This window comes from Equus quagga, chromosome 2 (assembly GCF_021613505.1).
Source record: "Equus quagga isolate Etosha38 chromosome 2, UCLA_HA_Equagga_1.0, whole genome shotgun sequence".
Classification (NCBI taxonomy): domain Eukaryota; kingdom Metazoa; phylum Chordata; class Mammalia; order Perissodactyla; family Equidae; genus Equus; species Equus quagga.
This window is the reverse complement of record NC_060268.1, coordinates 69,391,769-69,418,504: the sequence shown is the minus strand read 5'-3', so window position 1 is coordinate 69,418,504 and position 26,736 is coordinate 69,391,769. Positions and strand designations below refer to the sequence as shown.

The 26,736-nt window shown below is 50.0% G+C and overlaps 1 protein-coding gene across 3 annotated transcripts in view; it reads left to right on the top strand.

The window, feature by feature from the left end:
* Positions 1–26,736, top strand: part of LOC124234793 (transmembrane protein 266) — a 129,009-nt gene that overhangs the window by 65,138 nt on the left and 37,135 nt on the right. For 2 of the 3 annotated variants that reach the window (XM_046652210.1, XM_046652209.1), the window contains exons 4-5: positions 15,202–15,356; positions 18,367–18,440. In XM_046652210.1, the coding sequence (XP_046508166.1) occupies positions 15,202–15,356; positions 18,367–18,440 (229 nt within the window). The remainder of the gene's footprint in view (positions 1–15,201; positions 15,357–18,366; positions 18,441–26,736) is intronic. The other variant, XM_046652211.1, reaches the window with a different exon arrangement.

The window sequence follows — 26,736 nt, the reverse complement described above, 5'->3', positions numbered from 1 at the left end:
TAGGACAGGAGCCAGGGGAAAGGAGGCAAAACAAAAGCACACTGCAAAGGGGGAAAGGCTCTTCTCAAGGTTTCCTAGCTCTTGCTGCATTTCCTGGAGTTTCCCCAAAATTTCCAGCCTGACCCTTTCTGAAATGATGCAAAACAACACTGTATACAGTTCTGCTGGGTCTTGAAAAGGTTTAGTGTAAATTTTGTCAAAACACCACTTCCTACTAAGGGAAGTGGCATGTGTAGGTATGAGTCTTGTCTGTAGGAATGAGGAGACCTCAGGGACTCCAGCAAAGAAGTGCCCAGTGACCCAGACACCCTGCCATTCACTTCTTTTGAGCTCAGTGATATTTCAGTGCTTTTAAGTTTCCCAGAATCTGGAAATGTTAGAGCTGGGAAAGACCTTAGAAAGCATCTATTCTAAATATTCTAATAGGATACCAGAGTCAGAGAGTGGAAGAAACTTGCCCAGTGTCATGCAGCAATAGACACACAACTAGAGCCCTGTCCCCTGCCTCCCAATCCAGGCTAGCAGTACTGGGCTTCCATTTGTCACCTGTCCCTTTCCAACATCACAGATGTGACTATAGTTAACACATGTTGCACATGTGTTACCACCATTAGGCTACACTGTCAAATGCCTTTCACTGTTTGGTATGCTTTTATGTCCCTGAAAGCCCTGTGAAGGAGGAACAGTCACCATAACGTGGGTAAACCCCTTGGCACAAGTGGAAGAGCTCTATCTCTGTCAAGCTCCTTGACTTTCCTAAGAGCCCTTTGTCCTTCTGATGGACCTGCCCAGCAGAGCCCAAACTACACCCAGGCTGCTGAGAGCTCAGGGAGGAAAAGCAGACAACTGTGCAGATTGGTTTTAGTCAGCTCGGACTGCCATAACAGAAGGCCATTGACTAGGTGGCATAAACAACAAAATTTTATTCTCTCACAGTTCTGGAGATGGGAAGTCCAAGATCAAGATGCCAACAGGGTTCGGTGGCTGGTGAGGGCTCTCACCTTGGGTTGCAGATAGCTGCCTTTGAAGCTGGGTACCTAAGGGTTACTATAAATATTCAATAAGATTACATTTCAAGACCTTGTTATGAAAGGCAGTTAATCTTGTCAATTTGCTATATTCCTGTTTAACCTGAGGGATACCTCAAGGGTCACAAGGATTAGGAGCTTGTTATATAGAAGAAAGAGAATGGCTTCAAGGATCACCAGATAACCAGCCCCCAGCTGCCCTTGATGCCCAGAAGTCAGATTGCTGAGGACCTTATTGGGAGTAAAAGAAACACAGATTACCCCTCTGTTTCTCTGAAACTCCCCCTGCCACACCCCTTAGCTCTATAAAACCCCCTGCTTTCTTCTCTTGTTAAAGCAGATTTGAGAGAATCCATGCTCCTGCCTTCTCATCTTGGCCAATTCGAATAAAGCTTTCTCCGTCTCTAAGCATTGATGTCTCAGTGTTTGACCTACTGTGCATCCGGCACATGAACTTGAAATTAGGAGGTTTCGTATCACCTTCTTGCTGTGTCCACACATAGCCTTTCCTTGTTATGTGTGTGTGGAGAGAAAGTGTGAGTTCTGGTTTCTTCCTCTTCTTATAAGGGTGCTATTCCTATCATGGGGGCCCATCCTGACCTCATCTATACGTCGTTACCTCCCAGAGGCCCCACCTCCAAATAACCATCACATTAGGGAGTTTTGGCTTCAACATATGAATTGGGGGAGGGGGCATACACAAACATTCAGTCCATGACAGTGCCTCCCCAGACTCAAGATCTCCTGCCTCAACTTGTGTCTCAGTTTTGCCTGACAGTCCTCCTCTGTGGTTCTGGTTAGCTTTCACTCCTTGTCCCCAGGTGGCTATTTCAGATCACTTCCATTTTTCTCAACCCCCCTGTTGCCCTCAGCAGATGACCCCCTCTCCTCCTTCCTCAGAAAGTAGAAACAGTCATGGATGGACTGCACATACCCCTCAGTCCCTCTCTTCCTCCCTCCTAGGGCCCACCTCACCTCCTGAGTTCTGATTCCCCTCCCACCTTCTCATGAACTTTGCTCCATCAGTTATATCCTGACCCTGACTCATCACATGCTCAGGTCTCTCATATCCTCTCTCCGCTCCACATCCCCGTTACCTACCACCATTTCTCTCTTTCTCTTTGCACCTAAACTTCTTGAAAGCCTCATCTGCACTTGCCATGCCATGTCCCCTCTGCCCTCCCCGCCCATTCATTCCTTAGTCTACTGCAGTCTGGCTTTAGCCTTATCTACACCATGGAAACTGCTCTCCTCAAGGTCATCAACAGTTTCCACGTTGCTCGGATCCTTATGTTGTCCTCTGTCCAGGATTTGAAACTGTCAGCCACTCCCTTCCTCCTGAAACACAGTCTTCCCTTGTCTGCTGCCAAACCACACTCTACTGATTTTGTTCCTACCCCTCTGGCTGTTCCCTCTAGGCCTTTGAAAGATTGTTCTTCCTCTGCTTGCTTCTTAAATGTTGGAGTTCTTCATTTTCTGTCTTTCACCATTTTGCTCTACTAATTCTACACACTGGGCAACGTCATCCATCCCCATAACTAAATTAATATCCTTCAACTTGTAACTTTCAAAGCCGTGTCTCTATTCCAGATCTCTCTCTTGAACTCCTGGCTCATTTCCATCTACTCCCTGGACATTGTTACAGGGTCCCAAACACACCCCAGAATCCTAACAGGTATCTGTGGAATTATCTGTTCTTCTGCCTCTGAATTGGCTGCATATTTGAGAGGAGAAATATTCTTGTTTCTACCCAAATTATTGCTAAAAACAGCCTTTTCAGTGATAGCACTCAAATCCAGCCTGAGGAGCCATGACCTGCCCATCCAGAACTTCTGGCCATTTCAAACCAAATAGGCTCCAAAACAAATTATCTTTTGCCAAAATGTGTTTTCTATGGCCCTGACCATGGAACCTAGACCTAGCTGCCTGGCCTCCCCAACCCATTACTACCAAAATGAGTCACATGTGCATTGAGGCTCATTTACAAAGACCCTAAGCCTCCTTCCTGCCTTGACAGGAGCCAGTGGTTTCCAAGACACCAAAGCCCGAAGAAGGCAGTCATTCAGATATAGTCATCACTAGAATTTGTGTCCTTCCTTCTCCCCTCCTCTGGCTCCCTCTCATCCATGTCCACTGCCCATGAAGCTGCTACCACTGACACTGTCCATTGTGGACTGCTAGTGCCAAGTTCAGGGGCTTCTGAAACCACAAGGCCACAGGGTACCTGTAAAAGGTGGGGAAGAAAACCCTCCCCCCAACCCCAGACTCTGTACCATGCTATTGATGAGCCCAGAAATGAGCTGCTTCTGGCCACAGCTCTGGTCCTGTTTGTTTTGGCCTTCACTTCTCTACAACCAGGTCTCCAGTTCAATCCAAGGGTTGCACTGGCGATCATGCCACCTACATCATCATCCTCTCCCTCCCTGCCTCCTCCCACCAACCAAGTGCCTCCTCCTCCAATGGTGATAAAACACAAACCTCCACATGTCTTCATATGTGAACATCACTCAGGGGAAGGGGGCAAGGGGAACAGAGGAGGTGTCTGAGCATGTCTGAGCCCCAGCTGAGTTGGTCATAATGTCCCACTACATCCTGACAGACTAGCTCAATTCCTTCTCCCTCATCCCTCATGTTTTTTCATCTCCAAGACCTGTAAATTTCTGCTGCCTTAATCTCTCTCTCTTTTTTTTCTTTTTCCTTTTTCTCCCCAAAGCCCCCCCGGTACATAGTTGTATGTTCTTCGTTGTGGGTCCTTCTAGTTATGGCATGTGGGACGCTGTCCCAGCGTGGTTTGATGAGCAGTGCCATGTCCGCACCCAGGATTCGAACCAACGAAACACTGGGCCGCCTGCAGCGGAGCACGCGAACTTAACCACTCGGCCATGGGGCCAGCCCCTGCCTTAATATCTCTTCACCATACCATTCTTCTCACAAAGGATTGGAGACTCTGTCTGCCAGGTGCTTTGGACTGCATATAACAGAAAAATCATCTCAAACTCAAACAACAAGGACTTTCATTCCCCTGTAACATGGAGCCCAGGGCTAGGGCAGCTTTGGGGTTGACCCAGAGTCTCAACAATCCCTAGGCGGGGCACAGTTTCCTTCTTTTCATCTCTCCACTCTGTTGTCAACAGTGTTGGCTTCGTCCTGACGCTGTAAGTTTTCCCTTAGTTTGTGAGAGGGCTGCCTGTGATAATCAGGCCATATCCTTCCTCATTCATATCTGGCAAGAGAAAATAGCTGCCCATCATTCTCTTTTAAGAGCAACAAAGAACTTCCCCGGAATCCTTCAGCTGCTCTCTCCTCATGTCTCATTGGGTAGAATTGGATGACATTGTAAGGGATATGGGAAAACCCATAAGCCAGTCAGGCTCACCCTTTGAACTATATCATTTCCCAAATCACATTGTTACCTAGTGGGCCAGAGGTAGGATGGATATTGGAGAATCATCCACAAGGCACCACGGCCTCTAAGAGAACCAAGTCTCCATTCATAGCCTTCAGTCCAGAATTAGATCTATCCTTCTGCCTTTCTAGTCATTTTTCAATTTGGGAAAGATCTAGAAACATGTCTATCTTCTTAGACTCTTTCTTCAATAACTTAGTCAACTTGATTCTTCCACTCTGATAACAGTTTGACTTGTGTCCATCATCCTGGCTTTGTGCTTTCGTGTAACCAGAACCCCTCCTGCCTGGTTCTGGACATTCTTTGGCATTGGACATCACCCCTTTCAATGGTGGGAAAGTGAAGCATAGAACTGCTTCTCAGTGAACCAACCGTCCACCTTTGGAAGAGAGAGACCGTTTCCAGGAGACTGACTCATGGCTCAGACTGGAAGTTCTACCTTCTCTTAACCAGCCGCAGTACATTGAAGGCCTGGTTGGTTTGCAGGGTCTGGACTAGACAAGAGGCCACAAAAGAGAAAATTCAGAGAAGCCCAGAGTCTCCACCCTAGGGAGGCTCACAGTCTATAGGAGAGAGGATGGTAACAGCGTATGTGCTGAGGAAGGTGGTGGACGGCAAGAGTTGTCACCCCCTTTTACAGAGGAGACTCTGTGGCCTCATAGATAGTTCTCCCCATCTTTTTGGTAAAAAAAAGGGTACAGAGATGGTCATGGAGAGTAGGTAAGATAGTCTTTGTCAAACATGTAAAAATTAAGAAATGAAAGATATTTAGCCTTTTGTAATTTGTATTTTAGGGTTCTAAAAAGTCTAAACTGAGAAGTCAGGGCCAGATCCCCAGACAGCAGAAGCTTGGAGGAAGGCCTCATAGACAGAAAGGAACATTTTTTAATTGGAGATGATGCCAATGGCACATTTCTTCTGGAGCTTCACAATCAGAGGAATAAAATATAATGAGGGCATAGGAATGGGTTTTGAGATGTCAGGCTAGAAAAAGAAGGCAGGTCCTGTATAGCAACATGTTTAAATAAAGACTAAAATAATTTTATATATTCCAGCAAACAAAGGCTGGAGGCAAAGAGCAGGGAATGGAGGAACCTACTACGCTGGAGCCCAAAATACACTTCCCTCTCCTCATACTGTCTAGCTCAAGGACCACCTCCTCCAGAAAGTCTTCTGTCCTCCCACCCCACCGTGGCTGGGGCCCTGACTCTGTGCACCCATAGCACTTTGCCTACCTCCCTCACAGCATTCATGACACTGGGCTCTACTTGTCTGTTCTCCAGTCTGTCTCTAGTACTGGACCAGGTGCTCCTTCAGGGCTTGCCTCAGGGTTCAGATCCTTTGAGCCTGGAACAGAGGGAGTGTTGACTAAATGAAGGAATGACTTGAGTGAGGAGTGAGTAAGTGAATGGGTGAGGCTGTGTTAAGGTAAGGATTAGAAGAGAAAGGGAAGCCCAGTTCCCTTTGGGGAGAGTTGGGGGCTGGCCCCCAGACCTATATAGGGTCGAGGAAGAGACACAGGGAAGGACCAGGCTTCTCATGCCCCAGAACTTAGGGCTATGGTCTGTGGCTGGCCTACCTTTAAGCATCCCTGCCAATGCCACACCCCCTCCACAAAGTCATTCTAAAAGAAATAAACAACATTTGCCTCAGAACATGGCAACTTCACTTAGTACAATTTTAACGTCCTTCTAGAAGAAGTAAAAGCCTTTTGGGATTCAGGCTTAAAAAGCAAGTTCATCCCTGCCATGTCTAGAAGTTGCATCATATGGCTTGTGAAGTCTTTGAGTCAGTTTTCCCCCAAGGAGAAAAAATTTTAAAAGAGCTTCCTTAATCCATTTTCTTGATGCCAATGAGACTTGTCTGTGATAAAACACCACCTCTTCCTTTGGTGTATCCGTTGTCCCTGGACCCTAAGCTGACCTTGTGACCCACGACTCTCTATATTTTTGGTAGGCTCAGGCTTCTAGAAGGGTTCTTTTTCTTTCTTTCTTTTTTCTTTTTTTTTTTTTTTGAGGAAGATTAGCCCTGAGCTAACATCTGCTGCCAATCCTCCTCTGTTTGCTGAGGAAGACTGGCCCTGAGCTAACATCCGTGCCCGTCATCCTTTACTTTATATGTGGGACGCCTCCCACAGCATGGCTTGCCAAGCGGTGCCGTGTCCGCACCCGGGATCCGAACCGGCGAACCTGGGCCACTGAAGCCCATCTTGCGCACTTAACCACTGCACCACCAGGCCAGCCCCTAGGATGGTTCTTGATGCCCTAACCAAGGAATAAAGGTTTAATTCAGATCAAAAGATTTTTCTTGATAATTACAAGTTAGCCTCTTTCTCTTTCTTGTAGTCCAAGAACTTCAAAGATCTTGCATTGATTAAGAAGGCAGTAAATTCACAGATATCTTATTTCTCAGCAAAACAAAACTCCGGTCACCATCTACTCACAGATGCAGGGTGTACAGCCACTGGCGACCACTAGGTGGTGGCAGAGCGCCTCTGACCACCTCTGCAGGGTGTGTGAGTACTGACTCGACTGAGGGGAGGAAAATTTAAACCCAAGGCCAGATCTCCCAAGGAAAGTGAGCTGAAACTTATAGGGCTTGGGGTTCCCAGTCATCTGTGGAGGTACCTGGGATCTGGACTTTAGCCAAACGGAAGAAGCGGGAGCGTGGCCAACCCAGGATTTGCCAATCCACAGCTCAGAACCAGAGAGAGCTAGAGAAGGAGGGTATGCCTGAAAACTGTGGCCCACTGGTTCCCACCGGGTTAGGAAGCTGACCTCATCCAGGCAGCCCTGCCCACAAAGCGTGGCACAAAGGACACTGTCAGACTTGTGTCCAATTCCCAGAATTGAGGACTCTCGAGGTGGGAGGGGGTTCCTATGGCAAATTGGTCCAATAGCACCTCTCTCCCTCACCTAAGTCAGGCTTGAACCCCATGGCAGCCCTTCAGAGATGTGTGGACAATACCCTGGGTCCCCCCAAGTAGGGGCAGCCAGTCCATGGTGTGTGTCAGCCATTATGTCCCCAGAGGGGGGTTTTGTGGCTTGCCAAGTGTGGTGACAGCTCCTAACTCCCAGCCCCAAGCTCTTGCCACCATACCCTGCTGCCTTTCCCAGAGTTGGCATTTCCAAGGATGCAAGAAATCTGAGATACTGGGACAAGCAATTGTCAGACTCCCATGACCCCAGCTGCACACGGCCCTCCCCCTCTCTCCTCCCCAAGGAGGTAGGACTCGCCTTTAACTCTGATTGGAGAATTCAAGCTGCTTGTATGGAAACTTCAATTGCTCTAGTTCTCCCAAAGGGCTGGGAGAGTCACCTCTCACCTCCAACCTGAGAGTTCCTTTTATGTGAAATGTATTTATGTGCTCATATTTCTGGCTGTGTGTACCACTGTGGCTTGCCTCTTGGAATTGGGTACAGGAACAAAGGGGATACTTGACAGTGCTTTTCCTGTTGTTCTGGTTCTCCCTGGGAGAGTGAGAAAGAAGCTCCAGCATCCCTGTGGACGTTGGGCTTATGTTTCTCACGAGGGGATATTTGTCTCTGGAGAAGTCCTATACATGTGAACTCATTTCCCTCTCCTGCTTTTTTTCTCTCTTTATTTGTTTTGCTTTTCAGAGCGTTCTAGGTCTAGGAGCCCATTGCATAGTCAGAATTCACATACAAGGCTGCAGGCTCCATGAGGATGAAGGCCCTGTCCACCCTCATGTTCTCAGGCCAATACCATCCCTGGCATTTAGTGGGCATGTGATAACTAAGTGTGGAACGGAATGAATGTTGGAACTTCCCATATTTAGATAATTAATCCCCTTTCTAATTCCCATGTACCTAAATCATCATCAGGGTAGACACGTATAGTAGCCAGGTAGCACTGTGTATGGGCTTTACATATATTATTTTTAATGTTTTAGAAGAATAGCTCTGCAAATTTAGATAATACTTATTCCCACTTTGGGGATTAGAAAACTGAGACTCGAAGATTGCCCTCAGAGTTCAGTCAATTGTGGGAATACAATTTGGAGACTCCAATTGCCACCAAAACCCAGACAGATGGAGGGGCCGGCCCGGTGGCGCAGTGGTTAAGTGTGCACATTCAGCTTCGGCGGCCCGGGGTTCGCCGGTTTGGATCTCAGGTGCGCACATGGCACTGCTTGGTGAGCTATGCTGTGGTAGGCATCCCACATATAAAGGAGAGGAAGATGGGCACAGATGTTAGCTCAGGGCCAGTCTTCCTCAGCAAAAACAGGAGGATTGGCGGCAGTTAGCTTAGGGCTAATCTTCCTCAAAAAAAAAAAAACAAAAAAACCCAGAGAGATGGAAAAGTCTGACTTTCCCCACTGTTTGTCAACAGAGAGAAAAGTTGAAGGAATTGTCTTTTAAAACAATTAGATGTATTAAGATTTGTAAAGTGTTCAGAACAGTTCCTGGTTCATAGTAAGTGTTTTATAAGTGTTTGCTAAATCAATCAAAATAAAGCCCAGGTCACTGTCAGAAGTTGGATTTAAGCCAGCCTCATGGCTTTCTCTGACAATATTTTAATCATCTGGAATAAATACAGTAAAGAAAAGTAAAGTGGGGCCACGGAATGTTCTGTTGACAGTCAAAACCACCACCAAGTCTGCGACATCCAGGCCACAAGTGTTCAGCATTAAGAATTGGAGCATCTTGGGGACAGAAGGGGTCTCAGACGGCCCAATCTCAGGGTTTGACTCACTTCAACCCCCTCCCTCAGCTCCTTTCTTTGGGGACTTGAGGGATGAAAATCTCAATGTGGGACTGACAGGGCCATCTGGTCTGGCTGCCTCCAGGGAAATAGGCTTTTCTGTGGTCTGCTACCTCCTCTGGGGACAGTCTGACTCTACTGCCTGTGAGCACCTCTTCAGACAACTTGAAGGTCTCCACAGGCCCAATACATTAGCCACTGCCCCCTCTCACCATTGTGCATCCTCCCAGCCACACTGGCTTGGCAGCCACGCTGGCCTGGTGGTGCACTGGACTGCTGGGGTAAACACAGCCCTGGCAATCCTGGCACCACACGGTTCTGCTTCACCTTTCAGAATGGGGCTGTTTCAGTGCCAGGCTTGGTAACACTGCCTGATGGAGCAGTGACCTGGAGCTGCCTCCTTCTGGGCCACTTCCGTGGCCTTACCTCACATGAAGGATCCATCGGAAATTTGGCAAAGTTTATTTTAATATTCTAGAAGTTATTCTCTCAAACTTTTATCAAGACACCTAAGAATATAAAGCAGAAGCAGTAAAGTTTCCCGGCCTCCCTGCCTGCCCCAGGATTTCTGAGGCCTCAGGAGTGATTGGTGGAACCTCACGGTAGAACTCCTGCCCACCTGCCAGGAGAAGCCATCTGGTTGTTGGTATTTACAGACTTTGGCAGCCCAAGTCGGCCTCCTGGAGCTGTCCCCTCGCTGTTGCGGCATCAAGATATGATATTGGAAGACACCTGTCCTCTGGTGGCAATTCCAGGGATAACAGCACCCTGAGAACCAGTTCCAGGACTTTGATGGGCTGGATGCTGAAGAGATGGAAGGAAAGTATCTTCTCTAATTAAAGAGTCAATGCTGATTTCCTTTTGGCCCATTAAGTTCCTTGAGTCATTATTTAACCGCTCAGAGATATTTTGAAACTGCATATATTCTATTTTCCTGCTAAAACACAGTCTCCTAGGGATGTCTGAGTCATTTGTATTTCAGAGGAAATTTTATTAACAGCTTGAGATTTCCAAACACTGGGTCAGCCAGAAAGTCTGCTGCTTCAGCCCAGCCTCTGTCCTGGAGCCTTGTGGTCCATGGTCCTGTTCTTCAAGGAGTTGGAAGCCCGGAGCCTGCTTGGATTGCGGCTTCAGCCTCAGATCTGTGGCTAAGGAAGCCCTCGACAGCCTGCAGACACACACTCAGTCTCAGTGAGTGTCACTGCCGCCTTCTTCCCCTGAGTCCGTGCCCCCCAGAGGGCCTGCCTGCTTCACCATTCCCTCAGTGCTAGGCCCCGTGCCCCAGCCCCAGGGCTGGCTCGGCACCTGCTTGCCTTCACTGTCTCATCTCTCCTACTCCCAGACTCCCTTTGCTGTGCCCTGCCCGCCTCCTCAGATACCTGTTACCTCTTGCTAAATCCAAACCAGTGGTTCTCACCCAAATCACCTGGGATCTCAATGAAATGCAGATTTTCATTCAGTGAGTATGAGGAAGGCCCAAGATTCTGCATTTCTAACAAGCTCCCAGGAGATGATGATACTGCTGGTCCCTGGAGCCCATTGGGCGAGAAGGACCTAGGACAGTGGCTCTCAATCTTGGCTTCACATTGGAATCACCTAAGGAGATCAAAAAATACTAAGGCCTGGGTCCCACTCCAGAGGTTGTAATTTAAATGGTCTGGTGTGTGGCCTGGGCACAGGGATTTTTAAAAGCTCTATTGGTGGTCCTAGGATGCAGCCAGGGTTGAGAACAACTCACCTGGATGCAGATTCCAGCCTCCCTGCCCCAAGGCAGCCACTCCTCACCAGCTACCATGTCCCTGGATACCATCCTTTCTTTGACTGGTGGTCTTCTCTCCATCGGCTTCAGTTGAGCCTGCCTCCATATGTCTTGCCCCGGAGTCTTGGGGCTCACATAGAGTGTGATGCAAATAGCACCCCTTGAACTTGTGCGAAAAGGGGGCCTCGTGAAGTCACTCTCAGACTTGTGTGGTTGAGGGGCTGGTAGCTGAAGGCAGTCACGGGTAGTGGGGGACAATGGGGCTGGCACAGGAGTGGAACGGGACTGGAGCAGTAGGCACAAGCTCCGTTTTTCAGCTGGCTTGGGGTTCTTTGGGAAGTGCATTGGTTGTGCCAACAGTAGTAGGAAAGCCTGTCGCACCTGCCCTGGGTGGGGTTTGGTAAGCTGCACCCAGCACTGAAAGGGAAGCCCCACCTTCTCCCAGCCCAACTCCTGGCTCCTGTCCTTCTAGTGTTTATTGTGCTGGAGGTACTTTGGGGGCTGAATAGAATTTTACCATGAACAGTTCCTATTTAGTGTACATTTCAACTATCCCCCGAGATATCCACAGGCCTCACTCCCTCCAACTTTCACAAATGTCACTTTCTCAGCAATGACTACCCTGTCCACCTTATTTAAAGTGTCACCCTTCATGCCCCCATTTTTTTCCCCACAGCACCTACCACCTTGTAGTACACCAGGTAATTCACTAAGTTGTTCTGTTTGTTGTTCGACTCTCTAGCCCACTAGAATGTAAACTGCCCAAGGGCAAGATTGCTGCCCTTTTGGATCACAGTGCCTACCTGGCCCATGGTGGGCATCCGGCCTTCATTTCTGGATCTTCCCCTGCCTGATCTCTGAATCCTGCCATCTGCGCAGTCCTCTCCCTGGCCGAGGAGTGCTGTGGTATCAGGGCCAGGCCAGCTATTGCCAACTTCAGACCACAGGTGACTCGGGACACCTGCCTGCAGCTCTTCACCTGGCTGCAGATCCCCAGGCTCAGCCACCGTACTTTGCACCTACAGCTTCCCCATAACCAAACCCTGGTCTGGTTAGGAAGTTTTCTAACCAAACAGGAAAGTAAAAATCAACATTTTGTCATTTTAAGCACCAATAGAAAATGACTTTTCCCTGCCATGGAAGCAGGTCAAGATTGGAGTCTCCTGTTCATAGAGAGCCTGCCACTTGAAGAAACAAATGGTTTGTTTCATCCCCTTCTCCCTTCGGGACCTTCCTCTTGGGGTAGAAGGAGCAGTCTCTGAAGGGTGCACCCCACGCTCCAGGGCTGTGCAAGGCATGGAGGTGAACGCATACCCCTGCTCCTCCCGTTGACCGTGCAGGTGTGTCTTCCTGCTGGCTGCTCTGACCTGACACCATTCCAGGCAAACGGCCTGCCAGCTGCCCGTTTTTGTTTATAACTGCAGAAGGTGCTTGGCTCAAATTTCAATGACAGGGAAATGGCATCAGTTTTAGGTACCGCAGACAATTGGATGGGTTTTAGAGAGGAAGTAGAATTGGAGCTGAGTCTCCTTTGAGACCTGGCAATGACGGTGCTTGCCGGGAGGAGTTAACAGGGGGCACAAGGGAAGTGTGAAACTTCCAGAGGAAGTGCTGAGGCAGCTGAAGGCTGGGTGTGAGAGGCGTGAGAGATTAAAATAGGGCCAGCAGAAAGGGGGGCAGGAATGTCACGTTGTGGGGAAAGAAAGAGGGGGAGGAGGTGAGACATTTGGACGGATCAGGAGGATAAGTCAGCCCAGTAGTGGTGTCCAAATATATGTTAAAATTCAAAGGGTCTTTCATATACAAAAGCAATGCTCAGCTGATAGTTCCCTGGGGGCGGCAGCCTCTGGGCTTCTCTGGGCCTCTGTCCCTCTGAGCTTGAGGTGGAATCTTCACTGCCCTCACCCTTCTTTCCTGCCCCTCCTGGACAAACACACCCAGCCCCTCCCACTGGTGGCCCTCTTGTGGCCTTTCATCACTGACACTAACTTCTTGCCTGTATCCCAGGGTTCTCATGCATTCCTCAGACCAAATCACAACCATCCTCACCAAGCCTCCTGGAGACCCATCTGCTCTGAGTTTAGGGTTGTCAAGTTTAGCAAATAAGGATATAAGACCCCAAGTTAAGTTTGAATTTCAGATAAACAATGGATAATTTTTTAGTATAAGTATGTCCTATGCAATGTTTAGGATATACTTATACTAGGAAATTGTTCACTGTTTATCTGAGATTTAACTGGATGTCCCATATTTTATCTGGCAGCCCCACTGAGCTCCATGTGGTGTCAAGTTTGGGGCTTACCCTGTAGCCTCTCGCTTTTGGGTTGGCCCACTTGAGCCTGTGAGAAAGGGGAGAGAAGTGCTTCTGCAGTGGCCTTCGAGACCCCTCTACAATGGATGATGAAGGTATCATCAGTGACCTTCATAGTTGAGACTCCACTCACCTGTGTCCCCCTGTCTTCTGCTTCTTCCTTAATGAGAACCTTCTCTTCTGACCTGGCTGGTCTATTTGTCCCTACACCACACTCTGGCGCCCTGTGGGGCTCACTTAAATCACACATCCCCTATCCAATGTGCCCTCCTTCTCTCCCTCCATCACCTGTGGAAATCTCTTACCCATCTTTCTAGGACCAGCTTCCCGAGACTGGGACTGAACCCCCAGTCTTTGCATTCCCCAGAGCCAAGGACAGTGCCTATCATTCCCATAGGTTTTAGAAAATATCCAGAAAGACTTGAATAAGCTAAATTTCCTGCCAGTCTTCTTGAAGAGCCATGAGCTTTGTCCCACCTTCCTTCAAGCTTTCTCTAGATGGATCATGAGGAAGAAAGCTCCTCCTTGAAACATTCACATTATTCCTTCTTGGAGAAGGGAGCACCTTGAAGCAGAGCTGGCCCTCCCAGCAAGACCCTTGGGATCTTCGGGGGTGGGCACTGGCCCCCTAGCCGTGGGTTTCAGCAGATTGCTCCCTCTAGATGGGAAGGATGGGGGGTGGCGGCCAACTGGGCCATCTAATAATTTATCACCATCATCATCATCAATCCATTTCAGCTACATGGTGCTTTATAAATCAGATACATTTTCTCATTTAACTTCCAATAACCCTAGAGGTTAAGGAGTTTTATAAATGGGGAAGCTGAGGTCCAGAGTGGCTTTGACATGGTCCTGGGAGGCCAAAGGCTGAGCCAGAAGTCAGGACTCCCCAACTAGTGCTGTCTCTGGGCTTCTAATTCTTCCTCATCAAGGCAGGTAGGCAGTTCCAGCTTGTAACTAAACTACCAAGGCAGTGATGTTTGATTTCAGCATCCCTATGCCCCCTCAGAGGCACCCCTTTTTCCTGGGATCTTGTGTTTCTGAAGGAGTGGGTCAAATGTCCTAAGAGAACCACCTAGCTCTGAGATTCTGCACCTCCTCTCTACTTCCAAACCCACTTAGAAAAGATTCTGCCCCCAGTTGCTTCATCTTTACCTATGAACATTCAAGATCATTTAGTGAAGGGTTTCCCAAAAGATGGTCCACGGAACAGTAGTCCCACCAGATGCTATGTGATAAAAGGGTACCGTGGTCCAGCGAGTTTTGGAAAAACTGATATTGTAATCTCTTTTGGAGCATGATGATGCATAATAGCATATTAAAGGCACTGAAATATCCCTCAGAGAAAAGCATCTATATAAGTTTGACCCAAATTTTCCAAAACTTACCCAACCATGGGAACCTTTTATCAAGTAACAACCATTAACATTCTGTGGAACCAGCATTGCATACCACCTACTTTGAGAAACAGGGATCTAGTTCTGATCTTCCCTTGTATAGCTGAAAAAACTGAAAATGCATTTATAAATTCTTTGAGCATTTATTAGAGGCGAACTGAGGATCAGATGCCTAGATGCCAGAGCCTGTGCTGGGTTCTGAGACCACGCAAAAGCATAATAATAACAGCTCTTTTTCATGCAGCACTTTCCACATAGCCAGACTCTCACCTAACCTTTGTGACCTGCAGTCTTTGCTAGCCTATGAGATGTGGGTTTCATACCTATTTTAAAGATGAGGAGACTGAAGCACAGAGAGATGCTGCGAGTTGCCTAGATCAGCCTTTAAACTGAGCTCCATCTCTTAATGAGATGTTTTTGCTCTTCATAAGTCTACTCAGTGGCCTCTTGAATAAGGTTGTGATTCTTCAGGAAACGTGGAGCCCGGGAGGAGTGATGCGGGTGGGTTTGAGAGCAGGGCTATGGCTGGGGTCTCACCCCTCTCAGTGCCTCCTCCCCAACTTTTGTCCCCGCAGGTCTACTTGGCTGAAGCCGTGCTGTGGGAAGAGAGCAGCCGTGTGGCAGGTATTTTTGCTCAGTGCAAGTCTCAACAGTTTCCTGGTAGCCTGTGTAATATTGGTGGTGATTCTCCTGACTCTGGAACTTCTAATAGATATAAAGCTTCTCCAGTGTGAGTAGCAAGAGAGATACATATACAAATACCTATGATGTCAATATTCAGTGTGCATCCATCAGGGGTCCCCAACCAGCAGTGTGACCTGCTCCCAACCCAACACCACTGCTATACCCCTGACCCCTTGGCTCATGGGGATTACCGCTGGGGAGGAAATCTGGCAGCTTTTTCTCCCTGTCACCCCCATCATCAGTTTGCCCCTCTCTACCCAATGTGGCCTCTTCGGTCCCCCTCTCCAGCATTCCATGATTGGAAACTGATGAGATCAAAACCGTTGGGGACCCCTGTATGCACTTTTTTTTATTGTTCCCATTTGGAATTTTCCAGATTGGAGAGTTCCCATGTGTGGAGGCATATCATCTTGTAGTAACTAATAATGGCAGCAACTGCAATGACAATGTGATTCCTTGTATTTTCATCCAGCTGTAAGTTGGCAGTGTTATTTATATATAATGTGAAAGTTTTGAAAGCACTTTTCCATACATTTGGGCTTAGCAGCAACCCTGTGAAATGGGCAAGGATGATACCATCCCATTTTATAGACCACGGAATTAAGTTGTGGAGCAGTTACACTGTTCCTAGGTAAGAGGTATTGGAACTGGGACTTCAAGCCACCAGGCCATTTAATGGCATGGCCAATTCTCCCCCACTTTAGATCCTCTTGGTGTTCATCCTTGTTTCTTGTGTCTGGGAACCTGATGCACATGGCAGCCAATGGCTCATCTGCTACCTCTTCTTTCCTTCTGGATGTCCCATGGCAATGTGGCTGTCAGAGTGGAGGGCCTGCTTCCTGCCCCCATCCTTGAAGACCTCTGTTTCTTGCACCAGCAGGGGTGCCAAGGGTCTTGACTCTTGGCTTTGGATGAGTGAGTGGTGTCTGGTAGAGCTCCTGGTTCCTCATAGTTCCCCGATTCAGAAGGTGGATCATTCAAGTACAAATAAAAAAGAGATGAAATTGTTGGCCCCCTGAGGGAGTTCTGTTCCTGCCATTGGCAAAATTTAAGACTATAGATCCAGCTATTCCCAAACCCATTCAGTTGTCTTGGACTTGTTTTCTCAAATGCCCCCAATTTCTTTACTGGGGCCTCTGTACTCAGAGTCCCTCAAAGCTCCTTCTATCCACTTTCCCTACTCTCTAGAGAGGATGACAGGGAGCATAGACTTGGTTTTGTCTATAAGCCTCATTGGGTTTTGTGCAGCTGATGGCCCCTTGGTTCCAATCAAAGCATCTTCCAGCATAAAGTGATCAGCCCTGGTTTTATCCTCAACCTGTCTTCAATTAAACCATGTTGTCTACTTTCTCTCCCACTCATCCATGTGTCTGCTTTTTATGAGCTCTGACCATAACGGAGTCTTTCTTTCCCTGTCATGGATTATACTCTGGGCCCTCGGCTGCTCAGGTTGTGACAAGGCATTGAGTAGAACTAAGAATCCAGCCGACACTGGAATTCTGCTTAAAATTAAGTATCAAGGAGATTGATTTTGGTGGGAGATCCAATAGCAGCTCATAAAAGGCATCTTAAATTCCATAAAATGCACAATCAGAGATTTATTGCTCTTCTAAAGCAAACCGTAAAAAAAGGCACAGGAATTCATTTGAGAAATAATGGGGAGAGATTTTATGTTTTCAGAATCATCTGGAGGTCTTTGTGGTGTCACGCAGGCCTCAGCCTCTCAGTTCCCACTAGTATTCATGTGGCCCCAGGACAGAAAGAGTACACAGCATCTCCAGGGCTCACCTTCTAAGCGTCATATTGGCCCATGTCAGGGGACCCCAAAGTCTCCCACCTGGAATGTGGTACTGCAGACTTCTCCCCTGGACATGTTCCAGGACATGGTTTCTGCCCACTCCCCTGGGTTACTGATCTCAGAGCTTTAGGGGAGGCTGTGGGTTCCTCTCTTTCCGGCCAGCCCACCCCACTGATGGCTCTGGGCATTTTCCTTTGGCCCACAGGGCATGCTGAGCTGGATGTTAAGCAGGCCTGGCTGGAGTCCAGTAGGGAAGCAGCACAAGGGTGTTCTCAGTGGTGTGCCTGCACCCTGTTTTGGCCCTGCCACCCTGCCCCAGGATGTCCCACCAGTATCTCTTTCAGGCCTGCCCTTTGGGAGCATCCATTTCCACTCACTCCCTATTACAGCCTACCTGACACTTGTCCTGGGCCCCAGCACCCTGCTTTTGGCCTTGCGCCTGATAAACTATGCCCTGCTAGGGCTCGGAGGCTGGTTGTGGCTCCTGTATGTTGAAAGGGCCTTCCAGAGATGGCAACTTAACTCCAAGGATTGACTGGTGGAAGGTGGGGTAGGAGCTTTCAGTGGCTGAGGGCTCTCCCCACTCACACTCCGGAGTCTGGAGGCCAGCAGAGCAACTTGGAAGTGTAGCAGACTCCAGCCACCTGCTGTGCTACTTCGGGAGGCTGCCATCCCCCACCCCACGCCTGGCTCCCTCTTCCAGTTCTTGTTCCAGCTTTCTCCCCAAACACCTTGACCAATACCACCATCTCTGCCACTCCGAGTTCTCAGAAAAAAAAGTCAAAGTACACTTGCCTTGAGTCCCATGAACCATGCACGGTGCTTTGGGGGTGCATTGTAGTAGAGATTTCTGAAAGCTCATCTAGACCTGACTGAAGCTACTACCCAGATCTGAAAGCTGCAGATGTCTTCCTCAGCGCCCCCAGAGGGTCCTTTCCAGGAGGATGGCTACAGCACAAAGCCCACTGAGGCTGATGGGACTGAGCTGGAATTCAGAGAGGTGGCCTGTGGGGGAGACGGAGGCAGCCCCTCAGTGGAGAGAACAGCAACATCACTGGTCTGCCAACCTCCCACCATCTCCACTGCAGACACTTAAAGCTTCCCTTGGTGTTCTCTGGCCCGATTTCATCCAGATCTAAATGTTCACATGAGCAGGCCCCGGGATCCCAGGGGTCTGCCTCCATGCTGTGAAGCCCCTCTACTGATGCACCTAATTCCTTACTCCTAAAATTGGCCCCTATCACTGTGTTCATTGCAGTTTCCAGTGCATTCCAGTTTGCTGGTGTAATTCACTGGATCAGTCTGGTCATCCTCTCTGTGTTCTTCTCAGAGGTAGGTGAAGACTTGGGCCCTATGACCTTCTCTTTAAGGCAACTCTTGTTCTGGAGAGACCAAGCTTAATTCTCTAAACACTGACTAGTGTGAGGCCCTCTGCCAGCCCGGAGGCTGCAAGGAGAGAGACGCAATACAGGGAACTGAGTTCTGTGCTAAGAGATGGTGCATGGAGGAGCAGCTGGCAACTCCACCAGGAAGGCTTGGCCCCAGCAGGTGACCTCCAAGTGGAATCCCAGAGGATGAGCATGTGTCCAGGTGAGGGTTGGGTGATGACATTTGTGGAGGTGAGACTGAGCAGGACATAGTTGAGGGAAACCAAGTGGTTCGTGTGGCCAGTAAGGAACAGGCAGAAGGCTGGGCTGATGCCCAGGGGGCCTGGAGGTGGGGAGAGTGGTTAGGATGCTGTAGCCATGGTCTTGGGCACACAAGTGGCCTGCCCCTTTGGGCTAAGACATGCAGAGGGCAGAGAGGACAGAGTCACAGGCTGGGCAGTGGACTTACCAGGTGCTGTGGCAGGTACAGGGTCTGACTAGGCTGAGAGCCATGCCCCCTCAATGTGAGCAAAGGGGATGGGATCAAGGAGCATGGACGCCCCTCACTCCTGCTGGAGTTGGCTGATAAAGTCTTGGTCCATGTCTCTCTGTGTGCAGTAAGAGGGAGAAAGCTCCTGGAAGCTCCTAGGCACTGAATTTTAGTGGGAGCTGATAGCCCATTGTGGGACTGAAATGGGAGAGAAACCAGGATCCCAGCACATCCCTCTGCCTTTTCACAGGGGTGAGTAACACTTCTGAGCAGTTCCCAGGCTGTCACAGTGATAACCTGGCCTATATTTCAGGGGCATTGACTTGGGGCTGCTGCAGGCAGGGTCTCCTGGGGAAGCTGGGAAGACTGGAGTTTATCTTGTGGGCTGTAGCGAATCATAGAAGGAGTAGAGAGTTTTATGTGGAAATCCACTTCTTCCTAACAGAGCAGACATCTGGCCCGAGTCAGCTGATCACTGTTCCTCTCCACCCATGTGCTCCCACTCACCATCACAGGTCCACATTAGCCCATGCAGATCCCTAGTGGGACTTTCAGCATGGTCAGTGAGCATGGGAAGAAAGGCAGAAACAAATAAGGCACAGAGCACACATATGCACACACATACACACACAGCTCATGTCAACACGTGTGCTGCTACCCTGGAAGCATAGAGGAATCAGGGCCCTAGAGCACAGCAGGGCCTTGAAGGGAGGAAGGATGTTGGGGAGAGAAACTACATGGGCAAGGGGACAGAGGTAGAGAATATTTTGTGACCTGATCAGGATGCCCAAGGAGTCAAGAGTCCCAGGGTCCTCCTGTGGGCCAGCTCTGGCCCCATCTAATGATACTCAGTCAATTGATCTAGCTCCCTTTCTCAACAGGCGAGGGCTGGGCCTCAGGCCTTGATTCCAGAATCCTGAGTAGGGGTGTGGGGTGTGGTGGGGCTGGGCAGCAGGCATTCCAAGCACAGAACATTCTCTTCCCAGGCCTTGGCTCCTGCAGACCACAGAGTTGGCCTGTAAGCCTGGGCCTGAAGCTCAGACTGTGGGTAGATCCCAACATGCCTCTCCCGGGAAGTGTCCCAACCAAAGGACCATTGCCCTGGAGGTGCCTCAGCCCCCAAAACAGTGCCTGTTCCTCAGCCTACTGCCCCTTGGAGGGTCCTGCCCTCCCCAGACCCCTCATCACTTCTCACCGTGATTCCCTTCCACAAACGCCTGGGCTGTGGCCAGATGTCTCCTTGATGCAAACCTTGGAAAATGTGCCATGTGTCTGGGACTGCCAACAAAAATGTTTAATCAGTTGCTGTGGTTCTTCCATCTATCCCTCTGCTTTGCTTTTATTGGCTTTGCAGAATTTATTACCCAGCGTTAATTTGGCATTCCCTTCCTGTCACTGCCAGAGACAAGCCACCTGAAACAGACAAGCCCCTGTGCAGAGGAATCTCAGCCTGAGACCCCCACCTGCTCTCACACCCCCAGCCAGGGAAGGGGCTGGGGCTTCCCACAGGCTCAGTTGGGGGAGCAGGGGGCCTGGGGGAGAATGACTGCACCCCTGACCTTACCTTGTGGAAGACGATAAGGGTGGCGTGGACTCGTAATGGGGGAATAACCGAGGGATAACAGAGGAGTAACATAGGAGTAACAGGAGAATAATAGGAGTAACCGAGAGGGTAACGGAAGAGTAACAGAGGGGTAGCAGGGGGCGTAACAGAGGTGTAATAGGGGGAGTAACAGGAGGGACCTGTCTCCCCCAGTGCACCTTGCCCAGTGTGAACAGAGGGGCTGGTACACAGTGATCTCATGACGAGGCAGCCCAGCCAGTGAGCCTGGGTTTCTGTATCTCATGGAGTGCCCAAGAGAACTGAGAGTCAGGACCTCAGGGCTAGAACGGTCTCAGAGAGACCGTCTCACAGAGATCCCCCTTCACCAACTCCTCCAGAGGGTCTGGAAATGTGTGAGAGCATTTGTGCTCCTCATAGCAGCTGAGCCACCTCAAGTGGGAAGGGCCAGGGGAGATAAATGTCCCTCAGTGGTGGATCAAGGCTGTGTATTTGCCCCCCTGAAAATGCCGGTAGTGTCCTTTTAAAACTACACAGAAGAGGAGAGCAGCCTGGGCTTACAGGGCCAGTTATGGCCAAAACTTGGCCCAGGGCTCTGGCTCCTCATCTGGTCTCTCGCCACTGCATTACCCTGGTGCCAGAAGGCTGGGAGGAGACCAAGGATCTGGGGGAAGGACCAGGGCCCAGGCCAGGAACTGAGAAAGAAAGAGTCCAACTCTGCAATGTCTCTGACCACAGACCCAGCACAACTGGTGTGCCCTCCTCAGCTAGGAAGAAACAAACATCACTCCTTGAGGGCTGGCCCCTCCTTTCTCTGGGAAATATCAGAGGGTGGGGCCACTACATGCCTGCTTGGACTTAACAAGTGGGTGTTATTTCACAGGCAAATTCCAAGAAGGTTCGACCCAAAGGACTCCTGATGTGGTGGAGCCTTTTGACTTGTCCTCAGCAACATTCTACCTTTGTCCCAACTGAACTTTAGGACAGCCCTCGAATGTGGGTGGGATATTTTATGAGCTGGGAAACTGAGGCCTGGAGAGGAGCGGAAACATGCCCAGGGCCTGCAGGAATGACAGGCAGGACCAGACGCAGTCCTCTGGTGGACGTGCGGTTGCTCCATGCCATCCTTTGTCCATCTCAGAGCTCTAAGAACTGTTGTTCTGTTCTGTGTGGGGCCCGGAGGACAGAGCTGGGCCCAAAGAAGGAAGTGTGAGGCTGGTTTGGGTTCATTTCAAGGACATCTGTTCAAACTGCTGAGCTATTTCAGCAGTGAGACACATGCTTCTCAAAGTGGTAAGAGTGGGCACCCCTCAGTCAGGCAGGCTGTGTGGGGTCCCTGCAGGTGCCTGAGGTGAAAGCAGGTGCCTGCGAGGCTTCCTGGGCCCTGTGGTTGTAGGTCAGGCAGGGTCACCATGCTTCCACATGGCCCTGCAGTACCAAGAACGGGCAGAGCCTTGGGAATCCAGATGGAGAACTGTGCAAATGGTGTTTCCAAAGCACAGCCCCACCCTTGGCTGAGACCAGGCCCAGCTAGCCACTTGGAACCAGGGAGCCCAGCTGCTTCTTTTCCTGAGACTGCGCAAGGACTTGGGGCCTGGCCAGGCTGGGCCACCATGTAGCAGGGCCCTAGTGCAGGCCATGGAGTGTTGGCCCCGTCCCCTAATTGGGGTGGAGTCAGGGGGATGCAGAGAGGCCCAGCTCTTTTCCTAGAAGAGGAGAAAGCTGACCCATGGCTGGCCTTCTAGATAAGAGTGTCAAGGCAGTGGCAGCAGCTACTGCTGCTTCCTCCTTTTCCTCCTATTGTTATTTTTATTTATTTTTTTTTTAAAGATTTTATTTTTTCCTTTTTCTCCCCAAAGCCCCCTGGTACATAGTTGTATATTCTTCGTTGTGGGTTCTTCTAGTTGTGGCATGTGGGACGCTGCCTCAGCGTGGTCTGACGAGCAGTGCCATGTCCGCGCCCAGGATTCGAACCAACGAAACACTGGGCCGCCTGCAGCGGAGCGCGCGAACTTAACCACTCGGCCACGGGGCCAGCCCCTATTGTTATTTTTTTATTATTATTTTATTGAGGTGAAATTTACATAACATAACCCTTTTAAAGTATACCATTCAAGGCATTTAGTACATACATAAAGTTGTGTAACCATCACCTCTTTCTAGTTCCAAAGTAGTTTCATCACCCCCAGAAGAGTCCCTGTTCCCATTAAGCAGTCACTCCCCATTCCTCTTCTACGCCAGCCCCTGCCAACCACTAATCTGCTTTCTGTTTCTGTGAACTTAACTATTCTGGATATTTCATATAAATGGAATCATAGGATTCGTGACCTTTTGTGTCTGGCTCTTTCATCCACCAGGGTGTTTTCAAGTTCATCCACGTTGTAGCATGGATCAGTGCTTCCTTCCTTTTATTTCTGGATAACATTCCAGTGTATGGATAGACCACATTTTTGTTTATCCACTCCTGAGTTGATCAAGGCTTCTCTTAACATCAGCTATGAGGGTCACCTCCTTCTCCCCAGCACAGCCTCTCAGAGTTGCCATAGGCTGCACTGGGTCTCAACGGAACCTGGCCTGCTGGGTTACCTGGGCCATGTGCCAAATGAAGGCCACAGTCAAACCAAACTAGGCCAGAACCTTATCTTTCCACATCAGCAGCCACCCCAGATTCTGGATCCATGAGGAGGTCCTTCTCCTGCTTGCTGCCTCCTCCCACGGGGCCCCTGGTGAAGCTCAGTCATCAGACGAAAGGCAAGAGAATGGGTGCCGTGCTTTATGCTCCAAGAGATGAGGATGCATTTGCATCCCCTCAGTGTCTGATAAGAACTTGACAAAAGGGAGCCAGTTTGGCCACTGAGTTGCTCTGTGGCTTTGAGCAAGTCGCTGCCCATCTCTGTGCCTCAGCTTCCTGACCTTTAAAGTGAGGGAATTGGACCTGTCCTAGGGGCTGCCTTCTTGACTCCACCTAAGGTAGAGCCACTGCTCGCGCTTAGGGGAGAGATTTTACTCTCTGTTCCCCTCTCCAGATTTCAGAAAGCTGGAGGGTAATCAGGGTTTCAGACCTGCCTCACTGCTAGCTGTGAAAGCCCTTGCACATCATGTCACTTCTGACCTCACTTGTCCCATCTGTAATGTGAACAATGGCTGCCCCACCACCTCCCAGGACAGGCCTGATGGGATTATGAAAACGCTTTGGAAACATTGCAAGAGGAAGAAATGAGTAAGGTCCTAGAGCAGCATTAATGGATCAGACTGGATTTTAGAAGGTTCGGTCCTGCCACCCTCCACCCCATGCTGTCGCCTTAAAGGAGCCATTTAAGAGCAAGGAAGTGGTCAGTACACCACATCCTGCTGACCTAAGTTAGATAAATCACAGGATGTTATCCATCAGATTTGGCAAGGAGGGGGTCATGGGTAACCAAGTTGTGAGCAGTTTGACTGGAGTGGTGGGGCCCATGTCAGATTGTAGTGGGTTAAGTGGAGACTTCTCTTCAAAACCTTTGCCTGGGAGAAGAGAGAGAGAAGGCAGTGGCTTAAGGGAGATATAGGGTCAGTGAGGGATTTTTTAGAATGGAAGAAGTTGAGAATGTTCATATGCTGAGAGGCGGTTCTGTAAGGAAGCCCTGTGCATCTTGTGTATTTCAGGCTCCTCCTCAAGGCCTAGCATGGGACTGTGTGCACAGTGAGCATGCTCCACCCTGCAGGCCTTGAACCCATTCTTTTAAGGTAGCTGGGAACCTCCTGCCAAAATGAACCCGGTACCAGGGAGAGACAGTGCAGCCAATCTGTCTGTGAGCCCAGGTCCCTGGAGGTATTGGCTACTGCGTCTGGCCGGGGGATTCACCATTAGATCCCTAGGGAAGAGGCTGCCAGGGAGGAAGCAGTCCCCCTGAGTCACAGTGCCCCATCCCCACAGATTTGGAGGGTGTGAGCCTGGAGGAGTGATGGGGAGGCTGGTCACTTTGCTCCAGTTTTATCAATGCCTAACCTTAGGGGGCGCCCTGCAGTCACCCTTCAACCAGCTCTTGTCGCCCTGCCAACCTTTCTTTTACACGCCAGTTCAAGACTGCTTTCAGCCCCTGCAAAAGGTTCTCACGTTTCTTACTTTTTCCTTGTAGCTATATCCTGGACTCTCTGTCTTCCTCCTGCTGCTTTGGCGGGGGGGGGAGGAGGGGGTGCCTAGCAGCCATGTTGGCAGTGAAAACTTGCAGAAGAGCAAATCTGCTTCTTAAGGAAGCGCCAGGGATCAGCCCCCAGCCCCTGGTACCCACTGTGGGTTTTCTTTAGGCCAGCCTGCTCCCATGAGCCTTGCACCACCCCACTCCCCATGCCGATGGGCTGCAGCATTTTGGGGGCATGGGCTCAGGGCTAGAGGTGTGCTGCTCCCTTCTCCTGAGCTGGTGGGCCCAGCTTTGGGCAGGGAACAAGGGTGCCAGCTCCAACTCTACTCACCAAGTGGTCAGCATGGGGGCCTCTTTCTGCCCGAAGAGGGGGTGCCTTTTAAAAATTTGCACAAAGGCATCTTCTAGACTAGCAGGTGCTTCTGCCTGCATCCCTCAAGGTTGCCAAACCCTACGAGCCTCATCAGGCTGCATCCCAGGGAAAGAGGCTGATGACCCTAAGAGGAGGGGCTCAGGCAGTGGGATGGGCAGAAGGCCCTTGCTGCCACCTGACTGAGGCAGGGCCTGGAGCAGATGCAACGGTCAGGATTTCCCACCCTCCCCTCTTGCCTGAAGCCTTTACCCCTTCCCTGGAGAGATGAAGGGAGTCCTTCCTGAGAGCAGGGCTGGCTGAGGGAAAAGATGAGAGCACCTGGGGTGGGAAAGAAGAGGGACCTGGGGACCAGAAGATTAACCTGCCTCTCTCTGAGCCTCAGTTTCTGCATCTGTAAAATGGCGTAAGAGCTAGGCTTATAGTAAATATTCAATAAATGGTGCCATCCTCAATGTTTTGCCACAACTCTGGCCTCTCTCTCATATCAGAGCATCCTCTTCTCCAGAAGGCAAGGTTGGAATGAAGGAGGCTGAAAACTCATATCCCAGGTAGGAAAGAGGTAGCTAGAACTACGGAGTCCAGTTCCCTCAGATCCTCCCTCAAAGTGCTTTGAACTCTTGGGGGCAGGATTGCAACGCCAAGGGCCCTGGGGGTGGGGTGGGTGATAAAATACCCGTCGTTGTTGCCCTCCTGCACTTCTATTATCAAAGCTCTTTCCCAGGGGAGCTTTGTAGCAGCCCGATGGGGTGGGCAGCGTGAGGGGCACTAGTTCCATTTTCTTCCAGGTCGGCTGAGGGATTCAGCCAATGTCACATGGTTAGTAAGGGATAGTCAGAGCCAGAAAGGGGACCTGACTTTTGACTCCTGATCTAATGCTCTTTCTCCTTGCCGTATGTGGGCTTGCAACCTCCCTATTTCACCCCAGGGCGTTGTCACCTTACACATCCCTACTGTTCTGTTGGGTACCCCAGGGGAGTTTGTTAAAAAGGCATATTCCTGGGCCCTGCACCCAGAGATTCTGATGTCCTGCATCTCCATGAGAGCCCAGGAATTTGCATTTTAAACAAAACCCCTAGATGTTGCTGAAGCAAGGGGTCCTTGCCTGCATGTTGAGAAACACAAGCCCTCAGTGGCTTGGTCAGCCTGTGTTTTCAGAGGTGTAAGACCTGTGCTGGGTACCATGAGGTGGCAGGGCAGTGTGGCCAGGTCCCTGCCTCCATAGACAGGGGATCTCAGCAAAGGATGCTGCAGAGGAAAAGTCACCAGGTGGGGTGTTTCAGAGCTGAGTTCTCACCCTGACTTGGAGCAGCCATTTCCAGGCCACCATTTCCCATCTACAGCAGGTGGCTGGACCAGGAGGTGTTTCCCGAGCCCTCTCCATAGCTGCTTTTGGCTCTTCTGTTTCCATGGGCTGGGCTGAGCTGGGATGGGAGGTAAAGGCTCCCCAGAGGAGGCGGGTGTGAGACAAGCCTCAGAGGATGGGTCCCATGTGGATGGCCAGCAAAGAGGAGAGGCAGGTGGCCAGTGCTCCTGCTGCTCCACTTGCTTCCATGGCACAGCTTTGGCCCATAAACCCGTTAAACCTCCATCCCTTCGTAGATCACAGAGGCTCTGTGTGTGCTGTCTGTTGCCTGTTCCTCCCCTCTCAGGGGTTTCTAGCTGAGTCTCCTGCCTGGCCAGCTTCCTTCCTCATCCCCCCACCCTGTACTCCTTGTC